This window comes from Palaemon carinicauda, chromosome 16, assembly GCF_036898095.1.
Source record: "Palaemon carinicauda isolate YSFRI2023 chromosome 16, ASM3689809v2, whole genome shotgun sequence".
Classification (NCBI taxonomy): Eukaryota; Metazoa; Arthropoda; class Malacostraca; order Decapoda; family Palaemonidae; genus Palaemon; species Palaemon carinicauda.
The window spans coordinates 18,900,342-18,917,702 of NC_090740.1; the positions used below are offsets into that span (position 1 = coordinate 18,900,342).

The 17,361-nt window shown below is 33.9% G+C and overlaps 1 protein-coding gene across 1 annotated transcript in view; it reads left to right on the forward strand.

The window, feature by feature from the left end:
* Positions 1-17,361, forward strand: part of LOC137655676 (integrin alpha-PS2-like) — a 698,738-nt gene that overhangs the window by 597,983 nt on the left and 83,394 nt on the right. The window contains 1 exon segment of the mRNA XM_068389635.1: positions 11,386-11,595. Within this exon segment, the coding sequence (XP_068245736.1) occupies positions 11,386-11,595 (210 nt within the window).

The window sequence follows — 17,361 nt, forward strand, 5'->3', positions numbered from 1 at the left end:
TGGCCGTTGCTCAATATGTCATTATTTTTAAATCTTTGATATGGACTTTTATCTTTATTTTACCAGAAATTTTTTTTCTAAACGTCTGAGAAACGAGCTTTCATATTTTTTTTATCTTAAATTAAAGAGGATAGATATTGATGATGACATAAATGCCTGGAATATTTTACTTTGCTTTAACTTAATCTATGTCTGATTTGGATCTCTCTCTCTCTCTCTCTCTCTCTCTCTCTCTCTCTCTCTCTCTCTCTCTCTCTCTCTCTCTCTCTCTCTCTCTCTATATATATATATTATATATATATATATATATATATATATATATATATATATATATATATATATATATATATATATATACACACATACATATACACATGTACACACACACTTCTCATAAATTCATTCTGTAACTGACATATCTGTCTGTCTGTCTGTCTTCAGATATGGCAGATTTTCCTGGTTTTTATCTCTTTCAATTTTCTTTTTCAAATAAGTGGAGTTTGTGGAACGTACTCTGACGTTTCTTTTGCCTGATGACGTTTTCCATATACTTAATAAATTAATTTGGATGTGTAAACCTATATTTCATTTGTAGTTACAATGTACTTTCTGCGGTGTAGGCTGTTTTCGTTATAATTTCACTATTTGTGCCATGTTGTCTTTTAGGAGGATAATATTTTATCTGGATGAATGTCGAAGGCTAATCCTCCATTTGAGAGGTCAAGAGGTGAAAGGAATAATGAAGACATAATTTGAATACTGAAACTTAAGACAGAATTTGAATAATGATGAATACTATACTCGGAAAGGTTAAGATGGGGGTAATCTTGTTGTTCTGTGGAACCAAATGACCTTAGGTATGCTTAGATGGATGTGAAAGATATTTACTATCACTTGATTAAGTTCTCAATTTATGAAATTAACAGTGACTTATTATCGGGTTTAATTCTTTTTTCAAGAGATGACTCACGATAAATCTGGAATTTCAAATCTTTTAGGTGGCTACTCACATTATGCCATATACAATTGTTATATAATTTTGTAGTTCTTAAGATAAGTATTATTTTGTAGTTCTTAAAATAAGTATTATTTTGTAGTTCTTAAAATAAGTATAATTTTGTAGTTATTGAAATGATTTTAATAGCGTGTTACATTATAATAATGGAGCTTTGAGCTCGATGAAATTTTTGTGGTCAATAAGTTCTTCATTTTCGTAAAATTTCATCAGTTTAGTTCCTGTTCGTTAAGTAGACATTACTGTCCATGTGTTAGCGTTGCATATGTTGATATTTAAATCGTTGCTGAATGTTTCTGGTAGTTATATCATGTTAGCGTTTTATCGCCGAGATTATTACTAATTGTTTTTGCTATTTTTATTGAGTTCTGATTATAGATTTAATTTTGAAAAAGGGAAATAAGCAACAACCATCTAAGGTTTGAGTTAACAAGCAAAAGTTAAGTAACAAAATTGTCAAGAAATGAGAAGCTGGTTGACTGAGGAAATTAAATAAACTTAAATTTTATGAAATTTTAGTATCAAAAACAGAAAAACTTTTCATTTCGAAATTGAAGAATAAAGTATTACATTCATATACAACTACTTGTACTCATTTTCTCTTAATTTATGGATTACAATGAGCCTACTCATTGCATACAGAGAAATTGCCAGTGTAAGATAATAGTTGATATCGTGAAATGACAAAACGCAAACCTTTTAAGTGGCGCCTTGAAAAGAATTTTAACGAGGCATCAGAAGAGAGAGAGGTGTAGCGCCATAAAGAAAATAGAAAAGAGAATAATGGCGAAGGCGGGTGTGTTACTTCTTTGGGAGGGTACTATTGCAGACAGGTAACAGAGCGTCTTCAGCGGTGCATGGTGACCTTGCCTCACCTTTTTGACACGGGGCTAAGCATCTGCCCGTGTTCGTGTCCTTTCCCAACACCGGTGTCTGGAAATCCTCCCCCATCAACTTTACATAAAAAAGTTATTACTTCAAAGTTGGGAGAGCCAGATTCCCCCAGACCTTCTTGATTGCCCGGGGTCTGGATCGGGGATCTGACTGTCATGGACCTCGGGTTTTTGGGGTCTGGAAAGAATTTCATACTGCTCCGGATCTTGTTTTGTTCTACGCTGTATTTGATCTTTGATAACTAGTTCGTGATTTCTTTATTGATAACTGCAATTAATATTTCCTGCTTTAGGTTATTCCTAAAGCCTTCTGAAGTTTAGATATGGTACTTGAATTTCTCGAAAATATTTCTAGTTAAATTGGGAGATGGAGTTAAATGAATAGAAAAAAATGCATTTTTGCACTTTATGTTTATACAGTATTATCCTTATGTATATATAAAGAACTGCATTGAAGCACACTTTATAGTTTATATCTGATTTGCTAAAAGATTTCTGTATCCAATCATTACCATGTAAACTCCTCTCTGATTTTAATAGCTTGGATATATTCCAATCTCTGTTAGAATTCAACATTATTCCAATATATTTTTAAAAGTTTCACAATTATTTTTAGGAAACTTTTTTTCTTCCATCTAAAATGATGATATAATTTGGCTAGTTGGATATCTTGTCTTTGTTCTGCATCGGCAAAGAAAGTCCTTTTGTTGCGTGTGACCAGGTCACCCTGTATTATCTTCTCAAAGTGACATTAATGACGCCAAAGTTATGTGCCGTAAAATTACCCGCAGTGGATTGCTAATTGCCAAACAGGTGGTGTATGCACCGGCCATTCCTCCCTCTTCCCCATTAATTCCCGTCGACTCTCATCCCCATCTGCAGGTCTTCCTTTAACCACTTTGTCCTATCTAATCTTTTTCATCACAAAGGGGAACTGTTACGTAACTTTTTTCCGAAGTTAGTCGATTCCTTTGCCAGTTCAGTCTCTTGCTAGTATTATATGCCTTTTCAAAGTCTTTATTATCTTACGAACTAGATTTTTATGCAAGACATTATTATTATTATTATTATTATTATTATTATTATTATTATTATTATTATTATTATTATTATTATTGTTATTATTATTATTATTATTATTATTATTATTATTATTATTATTATTATTATTATTGCTAATTTACAAATGGATTTCTTGAAATAGTTTTAGATTCCTGATTCTACTAGTTATGTAACCAAAGTTTACAGAATACTATACTATAGACCTTGATTTGGATCGGCAAGTAAAGCACTATTTTACCTGGGCAGACAATAAGGTTGAAGCCAACAGGTTACTAATATCGGAAGGATAACCCTTTTTGCTCCGAAGAGAAAGGTCGTTATTGACACACACACATACACACACATCACACACACAGTATATATATATATATATATATATATATATATATATATATATATATATGTATATATATATATATATATATATATATATATCGCAGATTTTCTTAGCTTGTCAATCCACAGTTTTCTCTTCATTTCACTGCTTCTTTGCAATCTCTAGGGACCCAGTCTTAATTTTCATCTATTGTCTGTCATTTTCTTTATATGCCCTGCCATGTCCTTTTCTTTTTCTTACATTTTGCTAGAATATCCTTTACTTTAATTTGCTCTCGTATCCATGTTGCTCTTTTTCGTTCACTTAGTGTTATTCCCGTCATAATTCTTTCCAAAGCTCTTTGAGCTGTAACTAGCTTATGTTCTAAGACTTTGGTAAGGCTCCAAGTTTCTGATGCATAAGTTAATACTGAATGGACTATCTGATTAAAAACTTTTCTTTTTAGAGAAAGTGGCATTTTACTTTTAATTATCTCATTTTGTTTACCAAAAGCTCTCCATCTCATGTTTATTCTTCTTTTAATATTGGTCTTATGCCCTGGGGAAACATTTACTGTCTGTCCTAAGTACACATATATTCAATAACAATCTCTATATTTTAACATTATCTTAGTTTTCTCATATTCATTTTTCGCTCCTACATTTCTGCTTTCTATATTCAAATCTTCTATCATCTTTTATAATTCCTCCCACGATTCACTAAATAGAACGATGTCATCTGCCGATATTGAGCTGTTAAGGTATTCCCCATTAATGGTAATGCCTTCATTTTCCCAATATAAATTTTCAAAAACGGCATGCTGTGAATAATTTAGGAGAGATAAGGTCTCTCTGTGTAACTCCTTTCTCAATCAGAATATTCTCACTGTATGTACAGTAATTTTAGGACATATGTACTTCCCGTATAGATATCTTTAAGTCTTCTGACATAAGATTCATCTATTCTTTGTCTTCGAAGGGCTTTCATTACTGCTGAAGTTTTGATAGAATCAAAAGCTTTCTCATAGTCTATAAACACCATACATAGCGGTTTGTCATACTCTTGAACTTTCCGTTAGCAGGTTAATTACATGGATATGTTCAGTTGTTGAATATCCTCTTCAAAGAGTAAACTTATTAGGCAGTAATATTTTAGGTTATTTGTGTCCCTGTTGTGGTGAATTAGTATAACGACAAAGGTAGCTGTAGGAATAGAGCATTCTTGCAGACATTTTGTGTAAAGTTCAGCTGGTGTTACTTTTATGAAATATCTTCCATTTATCATTAAATCAATGGTTAGGCCATCTTCTCCTGGTGCTTTTGTCTCTTTCATGCCTTTTAATGCTTTCTTTATATCTTCTACTGTTACTTTTGGTACCGGCTCAGGTGTTTCATTATTTTTATTGGCAAATTTATATCTCATATCTCTATTGTATAGCATTGTACTCTATAGCAATCCTCACCAATTTTATCACTCCATCTCTTTAGTTAATAACATTTCCATTTTCATCCTTTAAAACAAATATCTGTTGGCGCCCTGTTCCAAGTCTAGTTTTCATCAACTTGGTGTTTCTTCCTTTCTTTAGTGTTCCTTCTTTAAGTCTGATTAAGTTTACAAATGTCTTGCGTTATTAGTTTGTTTATGGATTTTGATAATTCTGCGGATTTTATTTCATCTCTTGGATTTATTTTAGCTTTTGGTTTTTTTCTGATTGTTTTCCTAGATCTTGTTTAAGAAAATTTCCTCCTATCTCTTGCGCTGATGCTAATACAAATTATGTTAAATTACTGTTATTTTCTTCTTTATTTGCTTCCATTTCATCATATATGTATGTATATATATACAGTACATACATATACACACACACACACACACACACACACACACACACACACACACATATATATATATATATATATATATATATATATATATATATATATATATATATAGTAAAATTTTGTATATTTGTATTTTCATGGTTCTACATTTGAGTGAGGAACAGGACCACAAAGATCTTTTCTCTGTTGCTAAGAAGCTGATTTGATATAATTGCAGAAAAATAATAAAGAAATGACTTTCCCTCCTTACTAATAACTGAATTTTGATGTCATGGTTGCTCTAATAGTTTTTTCTATAAATAAAATATTGTTTTAATTCTCTCGAGCTTTTACTGACTGACTTTAACCAGCATTCAATTACACTTAGAGAGGGAATTGCTGAAGATTTCCTTTTCGTCATGGCATTCTTTGTTCACAGTTCCTCCAAGCAGGAGCAAGATGTCATATTTTTTAATTTGCATCTACATATTTCCACAAGAATTTAAACGCCTATGATGACTTCCCTGTAAAGGATTCATGTTTGTGTTTTCGTCTGGCATTAAGATTATTTGCATGCCCGTTTGGAGATCGAATTGATCTGCAACCTGCAAAAAAAGACGTACAAATATTTGATTCGTTACACACCAAATAAAGGAGATATAATTTTCTATTATGTGAATTGGAACTTTTCCAAAATATTGTAATTTTAATATTTTCATCCAACTATTTTATTCAGGAAATAAATTTGTTTATCTTGCATCGAATGATCCTCCTTATTTTCGTTAATGTGCAGGCTTTAAATCACACTACTGGTAAATGATCAAACATTTTAAATCAAATTATCCGTTATCCATTAAATCTTTTATAAGTTTTTATCAAAATACAAACGGGATTTCTATCAAAAAGAGATCACTAGAGTTGCTTCCTGGCTAGTACAGTGGTAACGTGTTGGCTTAGCATTTGCATGGCAGCAGATCGATCCTAGCCCGGGACCGTAAGTTTAAGATGTTTAATAGGGATGCCACAGCTGTGGTTGGGCTTGCCCCGGCTGACGTTTTGGTGAGTGTCTATTCTGATGAAACTGGAACTGAAACAAGACACCTTTACTATTACCTTTTTAACCGAGCCCCCTTTCACCCGTTTGGCTTCTTTTCCCTGGGAGCTGCCTCTTTAGCGACTGGAGCAGTCAGCAGATAATGTATTTTAAAGAGAAGGATAATGTCGACAGACGAAGAAGAAGCAGAGGAAGGTGGTCTATTGGCGATCTGCTGGGCGGGAGACGGAGTCCCACTCAAACTCGATATTTTCTTGTAGTGTCTGCAACCTCACCATCCTAGTGAGCTAGAGATTGGAGATTTTGGGAAGCTGAGTCATCAGCAGCCAGTACGTGGCTCTCTCTGGTTCTAGCCTGGAAGGGGCCACGTGGGTGCTGATCATATGAATAATGGTCAGTCTCTAGAGCAGTGTCACTCTCCCTTGCCTTTGCCATTTATAAGCGACCTTTTTAAACTATTAAAGATCGGTCTCATTATCATCAGTCGACTTATCCAAAATGACACGCCTCAGTCAGGAGGCGCATGTTCCCTTTTCATCCTTTAAGGACGATGATAGGTCGTCCTTGAACCGGCCAAAGGTCTTCGAACGAGCTCGATATTCGTTATGGATGTGGGATAGCTTTATGTTAGTCCTCAAAACAAACAGTATAACCGAATTACTGCTGTAGGAAAGGAATCAAGACATTACTGCAGCAATAAAGTACAAAAAAAAAAATAGGCTTCAGAAATTGCTGGGTGAACCTTGAGTTTGGGGCTCATGCTTCAAATATTAATTCAAATGAGCAATTCACATCTTCATTTACATTGCTCCCCATCAATAACTCTTCGGGTTTAGTTACTTTCGGCATATTCTTTAGATGATTTGAGTAACACAGGTTCTAAGTTGCGACCAACCATGTCCTGAATATTCTTTCTGAGGCGACTTAGACTAATATTTATTATGTTACATGATGGGTAAACGAGTAATTAAAGAGCAAGAATAAAGCATATTGCATGCGCCTCTAAAGACTAATTTTTTAGAAAACATTGTTGAATTAACGATATTTTAGAGTCAGTCAAGCTTTCTATATTTAAGAGCCGGTTCTCTAGGTTATCCATTAAGACGAGTTCTAAAAAGAGGCAAAGTAACTGGTAGAAACCCTTCCATGAGAGTAGCATAATGGAAAGCGCAGGAGATGACAGATGGCGTTTTGTGCATCACGAAACCGTCAGTAATAGGACTGGTCATTTTGAGTAGAATAGGTCAAACAATTAGAAGGTTATCCTCCTTACTTAACAGTGGAGTTTTTTATTAGTTACAAAACGTATATTTCATCAAAAATCTTCTTTATCCTTGAACTCACTGGAATGTTGTTGTTTCCCCTTTAGGACAGTCAACAGGGAGTTGTATAAGGAGAAAAATTAGGGAAAAGTGCAATATGCTTTACTCTCTTCATAATAGGGTACCAAATATTATTAATTTTGCACCTTCTACCTTCTCCGATCATGCCGTCCTTTTATCAAAAATATATCGCTCAGGACTCACGTCAGAGAGAAAAATGTCGATAAATGAAATAATGTAAATAAAAGTATCTATACATAACAGCATATTTTTTTATACGTTGCACAAATATCGTGCCAAAGCTGTGATAATGTTTCTGGCGTGATTTTCTTACTCCATGTTTCCCTATATCGTTTCGGAAATTGTCCCCAAGGTTCCCCCTTTTTTGACATACGTAAATACAAATGATACTTGGTACAACTTGAAGACCTTGTCAAAATGGTTTGGAATGGAGGAACCTTTTTAAACAAATTTAACTCGAGCTTTTAACGACATGCCAACCAGGTTTTTTGTCATTAATATTATTTAGAAGTAGAATTCGGCTAGTGACACCACTGAAGTGGTCAAGCCGAATTTTCGAAATTTGCTAAGCAGTGTAATGAAACTGGGCTATACGAATCTCTCTCTCTCTCTCTCTCTCTCTCTCTCTCTCTCTCTCTCTCTCTCTCTCTCTCTCTCTCTCTCTCTCTCTCTCATCAAAAATATAAAATTCTAACATCTTTCTGTCACGATTCTCAGTCAACTTCTTGCAGACTTCAACGTCAGATGTTTATTATATTATAAACAATTTCTTCATACAGGATCCCCTGTGACCTCCTGACCCCAGGTCAACCTCTTCGTGGGCCGCATCTGGCCCCACAACAATGTGGTGTGAAGTTGAACCAACGGGTTCTCAGTAGGTTGGGTACAAGTCTTTGTCGTGTTCTTTTTTATCAGGCGAATAATATGCTACTCGCAGATCTTTTTTAATTCTACAGTTAAAGAAAACTTTAAAATAAAAGAGCAATTAGATTATTATGATAGATTTTTTAAGTATAAACACAAATTATTTATTTTATGGATGGATAGCTGAACCGTTTCTGTAGTTAACTTGAAAAAATGAGAACAAAAAGCGAAGCTGTATATTTCTTGAAAGGTGTTTTTTTTATGAATTCCTGGGAAACAAATCAGGTTTTTCTTTCATAAGCTTTCTCTTGCGGTGAATATGATAGAAGACATAACAACAGTTTTACTCATAGTTTTGTCTTTTATGTTCTAACTGACGTCCTTAATTTATACATGCTTCTAGTTATAAAGTTAAAACTTAGCATAGAATATAATCTCGAAAGAGCTCAGGCTAACAGACATTACGAACCTAACAGAATCCCTTACAATATTATGCCATTGAAATATTCTCTCAGTATTTCTTTTTCTTCCACGGGATGACTTCAGGTAAGAGGAATTTGTTCCGTAATGACTGCTTGGCTTCTGGAATGGGGCTGACCATTATTATTAAAGGAGCCATGAATTGGTCAGGTTTAAGCTGTGCGCTTCGAAAAAAAAAAAGGAGAAGTTCCAGGGTAATATTTTTTGGCTTCTATTTTTATTATGTCTTTCTTTTTCTTTGAGTCGTGTAACAGAGGAAACGATGGTCGCAGTTTTCTTTGTTGTAACAACTGCCTTTTCATTAGGACGTTCTTTTTTTTTTGGGGGGGGGGAAAGGGGGGATGCGGTGCTTTTGCTCCTGGACGCCGAAGTTCATCTTTGGGAGGATTCTCTCTCTCTCTCTCTCTCTCTCTCTCTCTCTCTCTCTCTCTCTCTCTCTCTCTCTCTCTCTCTCTCTCTCTCGGGCATATCGAAATGCTACCAACCATGAATGAAAAGCACTACATTAGGTTGTTTATTAGTCAAGAAAGCATGTTTAACTGCGTCATATGACATACTGTAGTGTAATGAACGTACAGCAAGCAACAAACATACAAATAAATCATGCGTTATCTACGTTTTCCTTTACATTGCAACCAGCATCGGACTCCACGTCAAAAATCCTTTACAGGTAACAATCTTCTATAAACTCTGTTATCGTTCCGTTAACATGTTATCTATTTGTATGTCAATGCCAACCTTATCGACAATAAAATCGTTGAATTTGAAGTCAATTGTCACCCGTATGTGACCCCTTGGAGGCAAAAAAATACATATGTTGTGTCTAAATAGAATTAGTTTGTTTGGGAGCTGTCTTTTTATCAATTCCTCCTCCACAACAGTCACAATAGATAACTAAATATCATCCCATAGGAATCTAGCACTTTTTTTAAATAAAAATAATTTTTAACCGTGATTGTTTTTATATGTATTTAGAAATTTTTCCGTTTGTTTTTTTTCACGCGTTTCTCTCTCTCTCTCTCTCTCTCTCTCTCTCTCTCTCTCTCTCTCTCTCTCTCTCTCTCTCTCTCTCTCTCTCTCCGTTTATATCGTCTTATCACATTAGCATTACACTGGAGCATCCATTCAGTTGAAATTTGGGTGATTTAATATGTCAGGGGTATTTTTACCACGTCTAAAAGCCTTTGGGAAAACATACTTAATCGATTTCAGTGAAGTCAAGAGTGTTTTAAGTCTTGCTCAGGTTGTAGAGTCCAAAAGAACGATCCAGAATTTGCATGTTTGGTGATCTTGTTGCTGAAATTTTACTTTCTGTTTTACCTTTTTCATCAATGATATATTTTGAGTTCGTTCTCTTTTTCAACATTATTGGCAGTAATATATGTAAGAATAAGACCGTCGAGAAAGTTGAGGAACAAAACACAGTTGTATATTTTGTAAAATGAGAGAATTGCAACCTTTATTATACCGGAAAAAACAGGAATATTGTTGTATTGAAAAATAATTAACAAATTTAGAAGTTTTCTTCATTGAGTAAATGTTTTGATTATTTTATTCTGCCATTTTTTTAATATCATTTCTCCGATCTGGTCTTCAGCTGGTAACTCGGATCTCAAGTTGCCAGGCAGAAACTTGAGGTCCATTGAATTCCTCATCCTTGATCTGGATTATTCATATCTGGCACCCTCAGCTAATTAGCTCATTGTGCATCAGATTTTCCATGATTCTGAACATGGTTTGTATTCAGATCATTCCAGACAATATCATCTATCCCGTTTTATTTAGTTATGCAGTTAATTTCAAGGGTTGCCATTTCTTTCACAACATTCTAGAAGTCATCCTTTTCGAATTGGTTCTTAAAATTTTATGTTTCAATTAAAATAAATGAAATATATACATATATTTCGTTATAATCATTTTCTCTTTTCACTGTTCTTTGTGTGCACAAGAAGAAAATCGACAACAATGAACTCATAAATTCAGTTTTCGCTTTGTTTTTTATTTTAGTGTGACATCTGGTCGTATGAGAGTTTCTGACTTGCATTCCATTTGGTCCGACGAAACTCGAAATAAGAACTTAAATTCGAGGCAATATTTGCTGCTCGGTCATTTTCATATAATGAATCTTGAATGGTTCGATCTGAGATCACAATAAAAATGATAAAAATATGTTTAAGATATTTAATGACATTGGGAAACTCGCAAATTGCGTTTACTCTTTCAAAGAACCGATGATTCTTCCTTGGAAAATAACTATTCTTGCCTTGACAAGGTTATCAATAAGAAAAACCACAGATGACGTCAGACAATGACTAACTTCCTATTCACTTTCTTTCTGTCCAAATTCTTCTTCCATAGGAAATGAAAGACACTTTACCGTTTTCCTTCACGTAAACATTAAACGATGTAAATGTCTCTGATATTCTGTTTATTTTCACATTCTACATCTCAGTACATTTGATTATCTTAGAATCTTTGTGTAGTTTTAGATTCCATGAAGTCCAGAATGGAAAGTAACCTATAGCTCTATTCCTACAGATCGCACTGTACACCTACAACTTAGTCCCAATACAGAACATAACTGGTTACCAGTTGGGATCGTACTTCGGCTACTGCCTAGCCGTTGTGGACTTCAACAACGACGGCCTAGATGACATCGTGGTGGGCGCTCCCATGTACACTAATTACAACGATCAAGAGATGAAGTTCGAGGTGGGGCGGGTTCACGTCATCCTCCAAAATCAGGCGGTGAGTACACCAACATTGGTTTATGTATGTGCAGTCGTGTGTGACTCGTGTATTCAGACATACATTTATGTTTTAAGTTTACAGTGTGTGCATGCTATCAGTCTCCAGTAATTACGCATCATTTAGTTTTGGATTTTCTCTGCTTTTTGATACTTTGGTATTATCTGTTGTTGGAAATTTATCACGATGCATAAACAAGACTCATCTCGTAGTATCTCAGTATGAAACGTTATTTTTTAATCTAAACATAAAGGTGACTACCAGGATGCTACTTTAAAAGCATGTAAGTGTGCATCGTTATGTAACATGTTTTTAAGTGTCATTGTCAAATAATTTTTTTTTAAGTGCACAAAAGGAGTTGTTGGAAACACTGGAATTATTAGAAAAAGTGTTATTTTCTAGAAACTGAGAATTCTTTTTGAGGCAACCATCTGTTTTGTGCCAAGTGGGACAGTGCAAATGCTAACGATTTTTCTTATAGAGGAGCTAAGGAAAGGTGGTGTTTTTTTTTTTCTTTTTTCTTTTTTATTTTTTTTGAATGATTTCATTTTCAATATACAGTAATTATGAAAATTTGCATGAGCGAAAATTAAGGATGGTTGCAAAAGGAAATATGTCCAGTCACTCGAAAAAAATACAGTTTTACAAAGTTTTATATTTCACAACCAAAACTGATTTAATTGTCCAGTTAATCTCATTCATTAATTTTAAGGCTCTGCTGATGACATTTGCGTTCCCAAAATATCTTAAGAATGATACTGTCTCGGTTAAGATTTCTGACATTTGATATTGTTATCTACCTACTGTGGTTTTGATGATATATCAAATATACCATAAAAAAAGAATGTGAGATATTTGATATTAGATAAGTACCTTCGTTTGTACCGACATCTACGGCCTTTGGATGAACTATACCCAAGAATAGTCTTCAGTACTATCTTGCCTTTCGCCAATGCCTCACAAATACATAAGAGTGGTAACAACCTTCCAAACCATTTTGGCTGACATGTAAAATTAGACAAGAATAATAGTTGAAGTGTCGGATTTTCACATACATACATACATATACCAAGGCACTTCCCCCAATTTTGGGGGGTAGCCGATATCAACAAATGAAACAAAACAAAAAAGGGGCCCTCTACTCTCTACGTTCCTCCCAGCCTAACAAGGGACTCGGATTTATAATCAAATTTAATCCAACATAAACCGCGTAAACTAATACAGTCCTGAAAATTTGGGTAATTTGAGTGACTTGACTAAATCAAGGTGAATGTCAGAATTATATCTGCGTACCAGGGTACATCTGTGAGAATTTATTACCATTATACCCAGAAAGGGGTTTATTGTTTGCAACTTGAATTTGCATCCCAAATGATATGTAATTTTCCCTGAATGAGTTGAATTGACTGAATGAATCAGCATGTGGAGTTCAGGCAAGGGTTAAATATGTTTTCAGTTTTCTGAATGGTTTATAGATCTCACAAGATTTTCATCCCCTCAGGGCTTAGGTGAACTAGGTAAGCTAATGCTTTAGTAGTCAGAAACTACCTGGGAACAAATGCTGTCTTTATCAGCATGAGACTAAGAAAATTAAGTAAGTCAAAACTGATATAGTTCCTAAATGTGAACCGCTGTTTTGCTCGATTATTGTGCTCTCAATATCATTTAATCCTGCTCGACTAAATACAGATGTTGATAAAGACAAAATCTGACCAAGAATAACGAAATATCATCAGAACTGTAAACAGATTCAATTGTAAGTTCAAAAGGGTACACAAAAGAAGCTGGTATCCGGACAATTCTCGCCCGTATTGCCAAAATACGAGAGGGAGAATAATTACCCCTACAAAATCTTATGGGTGTTTTCAGACATTTACCCTTTGTCGATTTACACAGGTTAGACATCTCCCTCCCCCTTCTTGATATAATTTGGGTGGACATCTTCCCCTTATCCATTTCTCTTGTGTGTGATTTATGGATTTATGTACAAGAGACATGGTTTGTGTGTGTGTGTGTGTGTGTGTGTGGGCAGGGTAGGAATGTGTGTGTGTGAGAGAGAGAGAGAGAGAGAGAGAGAGAGAGAGAGAGAGAGAGAGAGAGAGAGAGACTTGTCCTATCTACTAAATTGCAGTAGAGCTCAGTGACTGGGGGGATTTCTCCTAAATCTGTTTACATCAAATTGCCAAGAACTCCATTGTCTTCACTATCATTCCGATTTATGTGTGGAAGACAGAAGGCATCTTACATTAAGAGGAAAAATAATGTTACACAAGGACTTTTATAACTCCCTGCCAACTTAGTAAGACGTTACAATAAGGAACCTGAACATTAGCAGAATTTTTGAAGGTGTCAGCAAAGACATACAGTATATCTTCTTGCCTTTTCAAAACTTTTCGTCTACATCACCAATGGGGACATTGCAAATAAAGACACTAATCCATGTTAATATAACTTGTTGCAAAATTACTGGATATGAATTTAAGCACACTGCTCATCTGCATATCTGAGCTCATAGATATTTCGAATTTAAAAGAATGTTATCTGCTATTCTCGCCTATGAAACAAATACAAGGTCATTAACTGAGGTAATACTGTTATTTTTAGGGATCCTTAATAAGCTATTCCAGATTTATTAACTATGCTATAAGGCTTAATTAAAGGCGTAAATCCCGCCCATGAATGGCAGAGGCAAGGGACAGTGTCATTGCCTCAGCTAGCAGGATATTCCCCTAGAGACTTATCATATATACATATGATCATCGACCAAACCACCCATTCGCCCAAGCTAGGACTAGGGAAGGTCAGACAATGGCTGCTGATGACTCAGCAGATAGGCTTACTGTATTAAACCCCCCCCCCCCAACCCATTATCCTTAGCTCACAAAGATGGTGAGGTTACAAACACAAAAGAAACTATCAAGTTTGAGCGGGACTCGAATCCCAGGCAGGGACGCTTCCTATAGGCCACTGCAATTCCTGGTCACGTAACTCAAACTTGAGGTTATGCTTAATTGAAATTCAATTTCCATTAATTTTCAGTTCGTTTATATTATTAAACATTGCTTGAACATCAAGTTGCATTCATATCACTGGGTATTGAAATGTTTGTTGCAATAACGTAACCTTTGGAGTGCAGTTGCTATACAAACGACGAAGAACTTTTCACTGCGTTGGTGTTATTATTTTATATTTTAATTCTTTTTCCACGCATTACTAAAGTAATTCAGGGCTGAGCTCTTTGGATTCCGAAGGGTCTTTGGGTGTGAAATTAATTTTTGCAAAGTACGTTGATGTTAAATTTACATTCTGAAAATACCTGGTTATTCATCTCCGAAAATACTCAAAGGTTTCTATCTCGTTCAGAATACCAGAGGTCTGAAACATTCAAATAGGTGAAATGTTGGCAGAAACTATGACAAATAATATATTCAAATCCTCAAATAGCAACTGTGCGGAGGGGCAAAAGTCTTTTATGAAATGGATAGTCGTATTTTGTGGATTTCCTCGTGGTGTGGTGAAACGTCGTTTTCATTTTATATTCGTTTTGCCTCCTTTGGTTTTCATTGAAGATGCGTATTTTTTTATTACCACTCTTATATTTTAGTGTCTTTTTGTTCACACTAAATATAAATTACAGGATAAAGGCTTATATTTTCTTCTCATATGGATTTCATGCCAACATGTAGGTGTGACTAGCGTGGTTATTTATAACCCAGGAATTTGTACTGGGGAAAATGCAAATTATAATGAAATATTCCTTTTATGAGAAAGCATCGTTCATTCATTCGCGCGAGAACTCTGTGATTTCTATCATGATTTGCATACGGGAAATTATTCATCTTGACGGGATTCTTAAGCAGGGGGTTATATTTCACAGGACACTTCTCCATTGTAGTTATATAGTATCAATGGCTGGTACAAATGTTAATAGACCAGACGGAGGTTCGATCCGACAGTGTGACTTATGACCGTGGCTTTTGTGTTCCTGTGAAGCAGGTCTCTCCCATGAGCTGCATTCGCCCAACTAATGGCAGGCGTGATGTACCTCTTAGTACATATGACCGTGAGACACGTTCCCTCCTAATCTAGGCCTTTCCCCAGTTTCTGAGGTCCTTTCTTCTTACTGTCCAATGCAGTAGATCCTCCCTTTGTTAAGCTTTAAATTTTGCTGTCTGTACTTCAAGAAGGATTGTTCTTTACATATAGCTGTGTGTGTGTGTGTGTGTGTGTGTGCGCACATCAAGTACTGGATATTTTTTGGCAGATAGTCTTCTATTAATTTTTTTTATTACGTGTAATTTTTGCACTTCATTTTATAATTCGTTATTTTAATGTTTTCAGAAACTTTTCGTGCATAATTTTTCGATGCCGTATGATTAACAGTTCCACGAGAGATGTTTTAGTTGTTAATGTATTATGTTGATAAAATAAAAGTATTATGTATTATGTTGACAAAATAAAATTATGTTGACAAAATAAAAGTTATGTTGACAAAATAAAAATGTTATGTTGACAAAATAAAGGTGTTATGTCGACAAAATGAAAGTGTTATATTGACAAAATAAAAGCATTATGTTGACAACATAAAAGTGTTATATTGACAAAATGAAAAAAGTGTGTTATGTAATTCAAACTTTATAATATCTTCTTTGTATTACATGTTAGTAGTCATAATCGCTTTACAATTTAATCAAAACGTCTTGAAAGAAAAGGCTGAAAATGCAATACGTTTGTTATATGTTCCTGACAATTAGAATGAATAAACTCACAATGGAGAGGAAATCTAATCCTAAGCCAGGGCCAACTACTCGAACGTCACTTGATTGCTCATGTTTTTTCATCCTTTGAGTTTAGATTTATTTTAGATTTCAGTATAGATATATCAATACCCGTTTTTTAATATGAATAATTATAAGGGCAAAATATGATTTATAATAATCTTTAAAAGTACTGTATTTAGAATAACAACATTCAGTGGCTCAAGGAATCATTGCTTTTACGTAGAATACACATGAACTAGTTTAGCTTGTGTTTGTGTATATATTTATATATATATATATATATATATATATATATATATATATATATATATATATATATATATACATATAATGTATATATATATTTATATTCATATATAGATATATATACATATATATATATATATATACAATGTATATATATATATTTATATTTATATATAGATACATATACATATATATATATATATATATATATATATATATATATATATATATATATATATATATATATATATATATATATATATATATAGACATATATATATATATATATATATATATATATATATATATATATGTATATATACATATATTTATATATATACATATGTTATATACTTATATATATTATATATATAATATTATATATATTCATAATATATGTTCATAATATGCGCGAGTGTTGTCTAACTCTCGCTCTCTGACCTTTCCTTTTGTTCCAAACTTATGGAACCGGTTTTTGTTTTTTGAATATAAATTATGAAAAAAGTAATTTAGTAACAGTTGAAACTTTCATTAATTACAAGCCTGAACCTCGATAAATAAGATGAAAAGAAACGATTTTCACATTTATTGTTCGTGTACTTCTTTTTGTCCAAAGTTTCCTTGGCAAAACAATGCACGCTATGTACAGTTTTATGTAGATTTTTTTTTTTTTTTTTTTTTTTTTTTTTTGCATTTTATTAATTCTCTGCGGTACTTAACTCGGGAACCTATTCAAAAC